Source organism: Peromyscus eremicus, chromosome 9 (assembly GCF_949786415.1).
Source record: "Peromyscus eremicus chromosome 9, PerEre_H2_v1, whole genome shotgun sequence".
In the NCBI taxonomy this organism is placed as follows: domain Eukaryota; kingdom Metazoa; phylum Chordata; class Mammalia; order Rodentia; family Cricetidae; genus Peromyscus; species Peromyscus eremicus.
Genome location: NC_081425.1, coordinates 779,968 through 792,887, shown reverse-complemented (window position 1 = coordinate 792,887; position 12,920 = coordinate 779,968). Strand labels below are relative to the sequence as shown.

The following is a 12,920-nucleotide window of genomic DNA, read 5'->3' as shown; positions in this document are numbered from 1 at the left end:
ATACATTCTGCTTACTTGCTAGAAAGTCAATGATTAGAAAGACTAGAGCAAAAGTCATGGGATCCTTTATGGAGCTAGTCCTCACCCCCAAAGCACCCAGGACAAGCAAACACTTAAAACAAGATTCCAAATTCTCCAAAATGCATAAAGAAAGTGTACCCAATTCCCTTTTACTCTTCACACAGGACAGACTGTTTGAGTGTCTTCCATAATTATTTCCTGGGAAGATAATAAGAAATTTCAGGAAGTAAACTTATTGGAAACAAAAATTGTGTCACTTGAATTATGTAAAGGACTAATATTAATGAGCACGGTTGATGGATAGGTAAAGCAATCAGCTACCATAACAAGGTGGTAGAACTATCTCTCCCCCACCAGATATGCATGCAGAAGGAATGGATCTTCTAGAGACATGATACAATGGATATACATACAGGGAGATATAAAACACACAGTCTATAAATACAAATGTGTTCCATCAGATTTACTATACAGAACATCAGTGATGACAGATTGTACTTAATAATAGCAAACTTAATTTCTGAGGGAAGGAATGATGATCTTATTCCAGAAAATTAGCAAGAGAGGTATCATCAAAGAGCTAAAATTTTCTTTGGCATGGTAAAGGGGAAAACTGAGTTTATCATCTTATTTACAGAGAGTTCTCTATATTTGGGGTGATACAATGCCATTTTGTTACATAAAGTTATTTGATGGTTTCCATATGCTTTCATATGAGTTTCATATGCTTATCAAATGGTAAGAAACACAAATTGTACAATACAGACAAGCTCTCTGTATGTAAATCAAAAAATACATACCAGTGCTTCTGGATACATGGGTCCTAGTACATGCAGTTCATTTGATGCTTTCCTCTTCCCATGCAACAAGTGAGACCAGACACAAAGGAAATGGCCTAACTAAATCAAGAATATAACAAGGACCCCTCTGTGATATATCTAAACATGTATTAGAAGAAGCCACTTGGATATCAACTTACAATAATACATTCTCTCATAGACAACTGACAACTCTTGGAAAACAAAACAGAGGGAAGCAATAACGTAAAATTCAATCACTTACAAAAATAAATCTTGCCTTAATTTTAAGCACTAGCCAGGTCTTGAGAACAGAACTCTCAAGTAATGTTGATTACCAAAACCAGAAAGGTAGGCTAGTTTAGGGTGTGTGTACATGTGGATGGGTATAACCTGTGTCTATAAGGCCAACTAAGAGGAATTACAAGTTATTCACATTTTACCACATATTATGGTGTGTATGTCTTCCCTAAATGATCAGTTAATGGGTTTTGTCTAAGTATGCATAACACCAAATCAATAGTGGTCAAAGGAGTCATTTTTTTTGTATTTTCAATTCAGCATTATTGACAATAAATCTACTCAAACATTATGCTAATGGTTGTTTATTAAAATGGAATCCAATATGAAAATGAAATAAGCATAAACAGTTAAATTTATACTGAATCTTTAATCAGCTAAGCAGGCCAAAATTTTTCTATGTTGGGCAAGGGCTGTCATGGAGATTCATGAAATCAGTGAGAAAATAATTTCCCAGTAAGCACAGTGCAGATGGGGGCAAATGGCATCTAGGTCATTCTGCCACATGGAAATAATAACAAGAGGCCAGTACATTGATCCCACATAGATTGTTTTCTATAAAAGAGGTTCAGTTTGGTCTCAATGAGCTTTTCTGAGAAGAAAACATGGAATTTTATTGTGTACACACAGTTAACAAATATACTTTCAAACAATTCAGTATTAAACATTTTGAAGCTCTTTATATCCGATATTGAATGTTTTGTGTGGAGTCTTCAAAGTGTGTCTCCATCAATTCACAGCCTTTCTTAGTACCTCTAAACTTGGAGTTCAACAAAATTCAATTCAAAATGAAATTACAAAAGCAAAAGAAAACAAAGTCAAATGAATTAATGGCCCAAACCCCAATGCTGGAGTGTGTTGGTTTGCCTTTAGTTTTATCTATGGTACTCAACAGACCACATTCTGATATCTTGGCAAGTCACCTCAAACCCAGCCTGTTGGACCCCACAGAGCTGAGTTAGAGGTGTGTACTGGTGACACACAGTACCAGACCCAGGATGCTAAGCTGGAAAAAAAGAAATTTTCCTTAGTATGTCCAGTTTAAAAACTTGTAATTAAACATCAAAAATATTAAAGCCTAATTTATACTAACGTGTGCATTGCTGCTGCAGAAAGAACACAACAGCCGCCTTGCCCATGCTCTGCTGAGGATAACTGGAATGCAGCCCAAATCAGGGGCGGCATTGAGTTATCTTCATTAAAAACAGGAAGGAGTGGGTCGGAAATGGATTTAGGTAGCATATTTCTTATAGGTTGTGATGATTTGTTTTTATTTTTCCTTTTTCCCCAATAACCAGAATTAGTAGATGAAAAAAATGAACCTTAATCAGGCCTACAAGGCCTACAAAATTCTTTGGACCCACTTTCTCAAAAACCAAGTGGGTCTTGCTCGCTGGGCAAGGCAAATGTTACCATTACCAGTAAGCTTGTGATATGTATAAAACACACACACACACATACACACAGAAAGAAACTTAGAGGGGGTGCCAAACACCTATCATAGAGAGCTTCCCACGGATTGTGTTTGACCCTTGCTCCACCCAGGCATGTCCACCTCGGGAGCATAGTGTCTCCTACTGGACAGAGCATATATGTGTGTTTAATCGGTAATGTGAGCCAAAGACAACCTTAATCTTTATAGATACAATTTGTATTAATAGGTTTAGAAGGCTTCCTGATTCCCTGATTGTTCTCCAAACTAAACCAACTGCAACACTGAAGATTCAGAGGAACACAATCCTGCTAAAGGTCACAGACAGTGGAGCGAGCAGCCCTGTAAAAATGGGAAGAATAGAAATCCATGATAGCACAGGTTTACAGCATCTAACTAGAAATTACTCAATATTATTTGTGTGCTACAAAATTGAACTTAAACACATGGATTTCGCTGAAACAGGACTCAAAAAGTATTATGGGTAGCTGTCAGCAGGCAAGGTATTGAGTGTACTTGTGAAGTATGTCATTCACATGAAGTGTCACAGTCACAGAAAAGATATTAAAAAGGCATTCCATATCTGGTAGGGCATTCCATGGTCTGAGTTTAGCTGGTTTGTCCAGGTGTCTTCTTGGTGTAGGGGGACCACAGGTTGAGATTTATCCACTTGCAACGAAGGAGGTCTGAGAGAGCATAGAACAAGCATCAGCTTGCTTGCTGGGGCTCTTCAACCACAGGAGCAGGAATGTCTAGTAAGGATAAATCGCTCCACTGTGCTCTGGACAAGTGAGTCAGGACACCTGAGGATCTGGCTATGTGGTCTTGCACTTGTTGACTGGTTTGCCTCCATTCATTATTGCAGATGCACTTGTACTTTTGCTTGGTGTCACCCCAGCTTTTGGAACCGTTTCTCCAACATCATGCAAAGATGGTTCTCGGTACATGGCAACTAGAGATGTGAAGAAAGGGAGAAGGAAGAAAGAAGTTATCTGGTTATCATGCAAGAATGGCATACCACTTTTTGCACAGACCTCAGCCAGTCTGTATCTATTTTTGGTGGATGAACCCAATCCCATTGATAATGAGCACAACAGTTTTAAGGCAGTCATTTCTAATTCATAAATTAAGATATAACTTTCAATGTATTTTCTAATTTATATACTAAAATATGTGCATGCATATGTACATAGATTTTTTTCTAATAAAGTTTAAATGAGAGCTATGGACTCTATGTAAACCTGTAAAGAAAAGCATACATAACTACTCAAGAATGTGTGGTGCATGAGCACTCACACATATACACAGACTCTTTCTCTCCCCCTCCCCTCTCTCTTTCTCTCTGAAGAAAAGCATTTGACCTAAGTCTATTTTCACCTGAGATCACTAAGCTATTTTTCTCTTCATTGGTCACAGTCACACTTGGTTCCACTTGAAAGCTACTCACAGTGTTAGTAATAAAGGTTTCCTTTTGCTTAAACCAGAGCTTTCTGTGAATAACTACTTTTATTTCCTTTCCCACCATCATAGGAAGGGCCTTTACACAACTGGGGGAAACTGCATAACATTTATATTTTTGTATCTATTTTTCTGATGCATTATTTTAAAAATCAAATAATTGGTATTGGTAGGACAGAGGCATAGAGCAGTAACAGCAGCTGAGACTAATGCCTGCAAGAAAATTGAGGAATTGTCTGAGTTGTGCTTTGTGACATGAGCACCATAGTTCATGTCACTTTTTAGAAAATGGTTTTTTTTTGTTGTTGTTGTTTTTGGTTTTTTGAGACAGGGTTTCTCTGTGTAGCTTTGCGCTTTTCCTGGAACTCACTTGGTAGCCCAGGCTGGCCTCGAACTCACAGAGATTCACCTGGCTCTGCCTCCCGAGTGCTGAGATTAAAGGCGTGCGCCACCACCGCCCGGCCACTTTTTAGAAAATGTTTTTACAGAGTCTCAGGAAAGGATATTTAAAAATATCTGACGTGGGAAAATTAGTTGACTTAAACTCGTCTGCCGGCAGCAATATAATTACAGTCAATCTTCCCAGCATGCTGCTTGGATTTTGAAAGCTTAGGTATTTCAGAAGAGAGACCCTAGGCGGAGTCAGGATCAGTGCCAGGAGTACAGTGGAGGTATCTTACATTTGCAAAAATGTATCACATGTTTTTTCTTAGCACACTTACAAAGGTAAATATACACTGAGCTAAATTACTTGAAAATCATGTAAAAGAAGCCAGTCTCTAACCCAGGAGCTGTCTCTAAATGATAACCTCTCACAAATGAGAAATTAGTTTTTTCCAGGGAAGTCTAACTGGGTATACAAACCACTCTTAAGGCTTAACCTCATGCTCAGCTGTTGATGGCCAACACAAAATGAATTTAATGGCTTTTTTTGAGGTTCTTCGTCTCACAATGCTTTGTCAGGACTTTAGGCTTTTTGTTTTATTTTGTTTTGTTTCCTTACAGGTCCTTCGTATATGTTATGTTTTCCCATTTTATGTTTTTATGGGATTTCTATTTGTGTTAATCTGTGTATCTCTGCATCTGTATATGTTTCTTAAGCTTTTTCTTTGGCTTCTTTCTTTTTTGTTTATTTGTTTTCTCCTATTTTGGTTTATTTATTTTTGTTTTATCTAATTTATTTTTTAGATGCCAGTTTCTATTCTAATGACAGAGAGAAAGAAAGAGTGTGGACTTGGTTGGATGGGGAAGTAGAGAGGATCTGGAAGGATCCTTAAGGGAAGGAAAAGTATAATCAGAATATGTTTTACTAAAAATCTATTTTTAATTTAAAAAAATAGGAAAAAGAAAGAAAGCTGTCTTCATTCGTGAAGCATCTCTAATTTCTCACTTGTACTCTAATTAAGTTAGGACCCAATAGTATCAAAGTTTTGACTTATACCATCTATGAAGTAAAGTTAGGTGGGAGATCTGACTTGCCCTAGGACATCCAGAAACAATCATACCCCAGTGGAAATTGTCCTTAATTTTCAATTATACAATCTATACCATATTTGGGCTTATAAAGGAAATTGATATCCTTCTAGTAATCTCCACTGTTAAATCTTGTGTTTCAGAAGTAATATTTTAAAAGAATAGTAGAGCATACTTCCTTGTTTTGGCTAGAGCAGCTCAGTCCAGAAATTATTTTAAAACATGATATAATAGTATTTTTCTCTCCTCATATGTACATACCATGCTCACACTTAAGGCTAGAATACCAAGTAATAGGATTATTTGTGATAATACTGTTACGCCACAGCAGGAGAGTCTCTGATATTTTCTGTGGCCCTCATACTTTTACTATACATCTTAACCGTGACCTATCTATAGGAGAAGGGCTGGGTCAGCTCAGTGGTTAGAGGTAATACTGAGGAACTTCAAAGCATCAAGCATGAAGAGTCCTACAGACTTAGAAATTCTGTAGATTTCAGGACTACAACCTACAAGATGTCATTACCAACACCACATCAGCCTCTAGAGGGGCCTGGTGGCTTTTTCTTTTATCCCAAGAAGCTGGGCCACCTGTGTAAGCTTGCTTGATTGGTTATTTTCCTCATCTTTGATTCTTAAGAAAACTTTGTAATAGCCTCAAAGTCACTTTTTTTTTCAGTTCTAAAATTTAACATAAATAACAGTAAATGGTCCTTCTGGCAGAATAATTAATGAACAAAATACATATATTTCTAATTAATTAATAGAGTATGGTAGTTTGAGCCTTGGGATTTGATAAAAATAAATGTGAAGGAGCTGTTATTTAGAGTTAAAGGTAGGTAAGTTCCTTTACCATAGGGAATTAATTTTTGTGGCATGGGAGGAGATATGGAACTTTACAGAATTCTTTCAGGATCATTTTCAAGAATTATAATAATTCAAAAGAAATTTTACCCAGATAATCTGAAAATAGGCAAATACTTGAAATTCCATGTGAAAACATTTTTCTTATAAACTTATCATTATATGTTTGTAAGAACATAGTTCATTTTTATTTTTAAAAAATTAACTATAAATCATGAAGTACTTAGAACATTTGGGATAGTAAGGAGTTGCAAAATTGAAAGAAGTTTTCTGCTGCACACACATACATACACAGAGGGAGAGAGAGAGAGAGAGAGAGAGAGAGAGAGAGAGAGAGAGAGAGAGAGAGAGAGAGAAAGAGAGAGAGAGAGAGAGAGGACATTTTTATTTTTCCTTTTCTTTTACTCCAGCTTTGATGTTCAGAACTGAAAACCCTGGCTCTGGCAAATGTTAAGCTCCTGTTCTACCCTAAACCTACACTTGGAGCCCATAAAGCTGAGCCAAGAACACAAGGAGAAATCTGTGAAAACAGCACTCCAACATAGGACATTTCTATCAGCCTTTGGAAGTTTCCTGTGGCCATGTCAGATGCATCCCTGTAAAAATTAATGTTTACGACAGCTTCCGAGAGGATAATGTGTGTGATATACTCACCTTCCAATGGCTTGGGTAGAAAATGAGCTGCTGGTTTGGTTTTCTTTACTCTGTTCCCTTTCATAACTTGCCCTTCCTTATTTAATCCCAAAAACCAGGCTCTGCCAGATTCCTGTTGCCTGTACAGCATGGATGAGTAGATTACATAATAGTTTTCAAAAACAGACTCTTTAAACTTGCATTCAGGGGTAAAAAGTTCCTATCAGGAGAAAGAAGAGAGGAAAGTTAAAGTAGAAAGCAGAAGCTCCAGGTGTTTACTCATTCTGCATGAATTCCTCTGACCCAGTGACCATGCCTAGGGGTGACTGGATTGAGTGTGCCTGCATGCAGGAGCTCTATACATAATTTTCATACCAAAGGAATTTGGAGAGTCTGAAATTGGTTAGCATATATATGCAAGGACAGATCTCCTTTAATAAGGAAATAAAATGTAAGACAGGTATAGTAGCTCACGCCTGTAATTTGAACATGCAGAAGGATGAGGGATGAGAGAGATGGATTGCTATGACTTTGAGGACAGCTTGAACACAGTAAGTTCCAGGACAGCCCCACCTATGTAGCAAGATCCTATATCAAATCACAAAAACAAAAATAAAAATGTACCATACAGTATTTTCACTTAACCAGAGCCCAATTCTGTGTCTAACCACTTACCACATTAGTGTACCATCACCTATTCCTGATAAAGTTTACAACAATATTTAAAATATTACATATTTTACATTATTTCCATAGAAATAACTTTGCAAAACTGCAATAATAAGTAGACAGTTGTCACTTGGATCACTAGTGTTACAGGGTAACAAATTTATACCACTGAGGAACAGACTGAAACCACAACCTGAATTCATGACAATCAGATGGCATAGAAGTTAGCCACCAGAGCTATTGATGTGTGAAAAGCTGAGGCTAGGTATCATGCTAACTGACAGAAGCTAGAAATAATTACCTAATTTTATGGTTTGGAGCCCTATTGAAACTCTTGATGATGAATAGCAAAACCTGGCCCTGACTAAAACCACCCAACAATTTTGGAAAGAGTACAGTGTGTTAAACAGATTTAGGCTCAATGCTACCATCCTCATTCATTAGTGAGCAGCACAAAGCTTTAGTACTATTATAAATATCACAAATATTCACAGATGATTTTATAACTTTGTGAAACTCTTATTTTGAAATAAATAACAATGAATATAATTTGCATGCTTATTTATAAAATGCATAATAATGCAACTTATAAGAATTTTTTGACAGCACCCAATTAAATAGAACTTCAAACTCTAACCTCCCAGTGGCAAACTATGGAAGACACTTAAGTTGTTTTTGTAGGAGTTATAAATAGGCTATGTGCTATTTTGTACAATATGGAAAACAAATATTCAAAAACATATGTACTGCCACTTACATTTTTGCAACATCACTGTACTAAAAAAATGCACTCAATTTTCGTTTCACCTGAACAGATTTTGCTTTTAAAGAAAATAACTTTTGATCGTGGTGAATAATTGTTTTGATGTATTCTTGGAGTCTGTTTGCCAGTATTTTATTGAGTATTTTTGCATCAATGTTCATGAGGGAGATCGGTCTGTAGTTCTCTTTCTTTGTTGTATCCTTGTTTGGTTTAGCAATCAGGGTAATTGTAGCCTCATAGAAGGAGTTTGGTAATGTTCCTTCTGTTTCTATTGTGTGGTGTTTGAAACCTGGGGCCTATGCAGGATCACTTGGCTCAGCCTGGGAGGAGGGGACTGGACCTACCTGGACTGAGTCTACATGGTTGATCTCAGTCCGCGGGGGAGGCTTTGCCCTGGAGGAGGTGGGAATGGGGGGTGGGCTGGGGGGGAGGTGAGGGGGGGGGAGAACAAGGGAATCCGTGGCTGATATGTAGAACTGAATTGTATTGCAAAATAAAAATAAAAATTAAAAAGAAAGAAAATAACTTTTGTTTATCTTTTAAAAATAAATACCTTTTAGAAATAAATAAATACACATTCTTTGAGAAGTAAAAGAAAAAATCTCTAAGAATTGAATTTATGTTAATTATCACAAGAAATGTGTCATAATTGCATATGGAAATGCTTCTCTATATTTCCCAAAAGAGTGTGAGTGATCCACACTCGTGGTGAGGACAGGGCAGAACTGGCAGGCTGACCAACCCTGTAGTTGCCCATGCCCAGAACCAGGGTAATGACTTGGCCTGCCTCAACATCCACACCATCTATGATCTGCTGGAGCATGTGAAGGGGCCTGACCTGCAGAACCCATAGCTGCAAGATCTCCACAACACAGGGCAACAGCAGGATATCCAGGAAGAGTCCTAGTGAGGGCCCAGCATCAGTAGTGTAGTAGGAACCAGAGGCCTCGAACCAGACCAATGACTGCAGTGAACACTTGCAAGCAAAGGTGTATGGACAAAGGGCTTTACTGCGTGACTCACTGTGCCACACTGCAGCTTCCATGGTGAGAATTTTTAATTTTTCCCCTTTTTTTTTTCTTTTTTCCTCTTAAATTATGTTTTATTTGTGTGTGTGTGTGGGGGGGTGTTCAGAGGCAGAAGGTGGATGAGACAGGACAGAGAAATGAAAGGGATCAAGGTGCATAATGTGAAAGACACATTGAAGAAAAAAGTTAAAAAAGTGTGAGTTATCAAGCAATATCTTCTGCAGTATAAGTTTATTTGGTATGCTCCATAAATTTGTTTCACCAGAAGTTAATTTTCCAAGGGGAAATGAATTTCATTAATTCAGATGTTTTTCATGACAAAGATAACAGATGCAGTGATCAATAGAAGACATTAGCAAAACAAAAGGCAGGATGAGCCCCTCCCATGGGGATGTCTGCAGATCTCCAACATGATACTACCTCAGGTTTTAATAAGATCTTTCCCAAATAGATGTCCAGGCTTTGTACTAAATTTCTGTTCTCTAAATACCCTCCTTTTAGTTCTGTCATTAATAAGCTGAGCCTCACTGAGTCAGAGGTGTCACAGAGAAAAGTGGGTGAAGCGGTAAGGAAAGCAAAATGGAGTGTTCTAAATCATCCCCTGTGATGGTTAGCTTTCATTGACTACATCAAGCAACTGCAGTTTATTTAGGAAGACAGCTCTTGATTAGGGGTATCCTTTGGGCATGTCTGTGAGCATGATTGTGTTAATTAAGTTAATTGATGTGTGTTGGCCCAGCCCACTGTGGGTGGCAACATTCCTTAATGTTGTCTGGAACTGTATTAGGTTGGAGAAATTAGAGAAATGAAGCTGAGTACAAGCAAGTGAACTTGTATGTGCTCATTTCTCTCTGGTCTTGACTCTGTGTGTGATATGACTAGTTATTCAAAGTTCCTGTTTTGATTTCTCCACTTTAACCTGGAACTGTAAGATGAAGCCTTCATTTCTCTAAGTTGCTTTCAGCTGGGTTATTTCATCACAGCAATGTGGGGGTACCCAAAACAGTTTGACCACACAGAGGCCATGACAGGCTTAGGTGCTCAGACACAGCTGCTGTGACAGGCTTGCTGATAGGCAACATGCAGATCCACAGATCTGGGAAAAGCCATAAGCTAATACCACCCAGGGATCCACCCAGGGATGAGCCAGCCTCTAAGGGGAAGTACCTGACATCTCAAACATTCCAACTATTAGATAAGATCAATAGATGTCCCTGAGCACACACCCATTTTCCTTTTACTGATATCCCTAGACAAATGTCAGCCAATCAGGGTCCTGAACCCTAGTTATCCCCTCACTCTGCTATGATAAAAACCCTATCCTGCCTGGGCTCTGGGTTCTCTGCTCTCACCACTGCTGCTTGGAAAGAGAGTCCAAGCTCTGAGCTTGAAAATAAAGGCTCTTTGCTTTTATGTATGGGTTTTGGTCTTCGTGGTGGTCTTTTGGGGGGTCACTGTGATCTGGGTATAACAGCAACACAATAAAACTTGAAGGGCTCCCAATAGAACAATAAATCTGTCATATTGGTTGAAACTAATTCTTCTAGGATAAAGAGATTGGACTTTTGCGTGTCACTTGTATTACTGAGATACTCCATGGCACCAAAGCATGTTATCTGCTAGTAAAAGCCTACCTCAAATCCATCAAGGAATAGAATTTGAATAGCTGTTTTCTAGGGCACCCAGTGTGGGTTAAAGTAGCTGATGCTTGCCTTTGGGGACATTGGATCTTTAGCCAGAGCATGGCTCACTGATGTCTGTATTTATGTACAGTATCTCTGTCTCCTGCACTGAGAATGTAGGTCATTCCTCATTCCTATTTCATTACTTCTGCCAAAATATCCAAAATATGGCATAGGATGCCTACACACCATTAGTAAGGGTGGGTCTCTACTGTCACTGCTCTAAATTGATGGACATAAACATGAAAAAAATTATATTTTCAATGTGGAAGAAGTAACTTACTCAGTGGACACCTTATGGCTTCATGCACTACTTTTCAGGTGTGTCAGAAACTTGTGTGTGTGTGTGTGTGTGTGTGTGTGTGTGTGTGTGTGTGTGTGTCTGTGTCTGTGTCTGTGTGTGTGTCTGTGTGTGCGCTTGCGCGCGTGTGTGCGCGTGCATGTTGGTGTGTATACATGTGTGTATAAGCCATACGTCTACATCAGGTTTCTTCCTCTATGATTCTTCAACTTATTTTTAAAGACAGAGTCTTCACTGAACCTGTAGCTCACTCTCTTGGCTACACAGGCTACTAGGGAGCCTGCAAGATCTCCCTATCTCTGTCCCTACCTAGCAATAAAGTAACAGAACCACATTGCCATGGCTGGCTGTTTACATGGGTGCCAGGGATCTGAATTCAGATCCTCACATTTGCATGGTTAGTACTTTGCTCATTAAACTTTTTCTGTAGCCCCTGTTTGCATTACTTTTGTGAGCTTTGCCTGTGACTTCAGAGACACAAACACCTTCTGCCTTTAATCTCAGCACTTGGGAGGCAAAGGCAGGTGGATCTCTCTGAGTCCAAGGTCAGCTTGGTCTACATTGTGAGTTCCAGAACAGCCAAGCAGACCCTGTCTCAAAAAAAAAAAACAAAGCAAACCCAACAAATAAAAACAACAAGAGAGAAATATAAAATGCTGTTAAACATGGGCTGGTACATTTTTGGTCATTTTATTCCTGGCTAAATAATAAAAGCAAATACACACACAAACAACATTCCAAGATTTTTTTTTATCTTATATAGTTTTTTTAAGAGCTTTTGAAGAACTTAACCTATTCTTCAAATGTTACAGTCCAAAGCAATGTCAACATTCTCAGGAGAACTGCTGGAACTACACATAGGTGGGGCTATTTATTATGTAATAGTGTCATTTGTTATAAATATACTTTTAATATGTAAATAGAAGCCAATGGAACAGAAGATTATGATCTGTGTAACCAGACAGCCAAGGTTCAATCAGAGCTTGATTTTTGTTTAGCTGAGTGTTCTTGGGAAGATTCTTTCTGAGTTTCAGCATACATTTCTAAAATGAAGTTGAAGTTACACAGAGATACAAAAAACAGCCTGGGAGAACTGGTGTGAATTAACTCATTTTAGAACATTCAGAATGTAATAAGCACTCACTAATTGTTATGAAATATTCATTGTATATAGTAAAACTTTTATGTATTGATTATTTCAATTCTATCAAATTCCACTTACAAATTCAAATTCAATTACACTATTCGTCAATAAACATGGTTACATCAAGTATTGAACTCACGGCAAAATATGACAAAATGAACAAAATTAGTCATTCATTTTACTTTTTATAAGACCATATAAGTATATACTATTTATGGTACACTGGTATCTTAGATGATAGAGGGATTATAGGTGGAGTGACTAGCACTATGACAGACTAGAGACAGGAAATACCATGATACATTTGGAGAATCATGAGCAGTTTGCACTGAGAGATACACATTTCTGGGAACAG

General features: G+C 38.0%; 1 protein-coding gene across 3 annotated transcripts in view; it reads right to left on the bottom strand.

Annotated features, from left to right (window-relative positions):
• Positions 1-3,055: 3,055 nt before the first annotated feature.
• The window catches only part of Fgf14 (fibroblast growth factor 14), a 651,360-nt gene continuing 641,495 nt past the window's right edge, over positions 3,056-12,920 (bottom strand). For all 3 annotated transcript variants that reach the window (XM_059273157.1, XM_059273159.1, XM_059273158.1), the window contains 2 exons: positions 7,000-7,198; positions 3,056-3,502 (listed from right to left, as the gene is read on the bottom strand). In XM_059273157.1, coding sequence (XP_059129140.1) covers positions 3,366-3,502; positions 7,000-7,198 — 336 coding nt within the window. In that variant the 3' untranslated portion in view covers positions 3,056-3,365. The remainder of the gene's footprint in view (positions 3,503-6,999; positions 7,199-12,920) is intronic.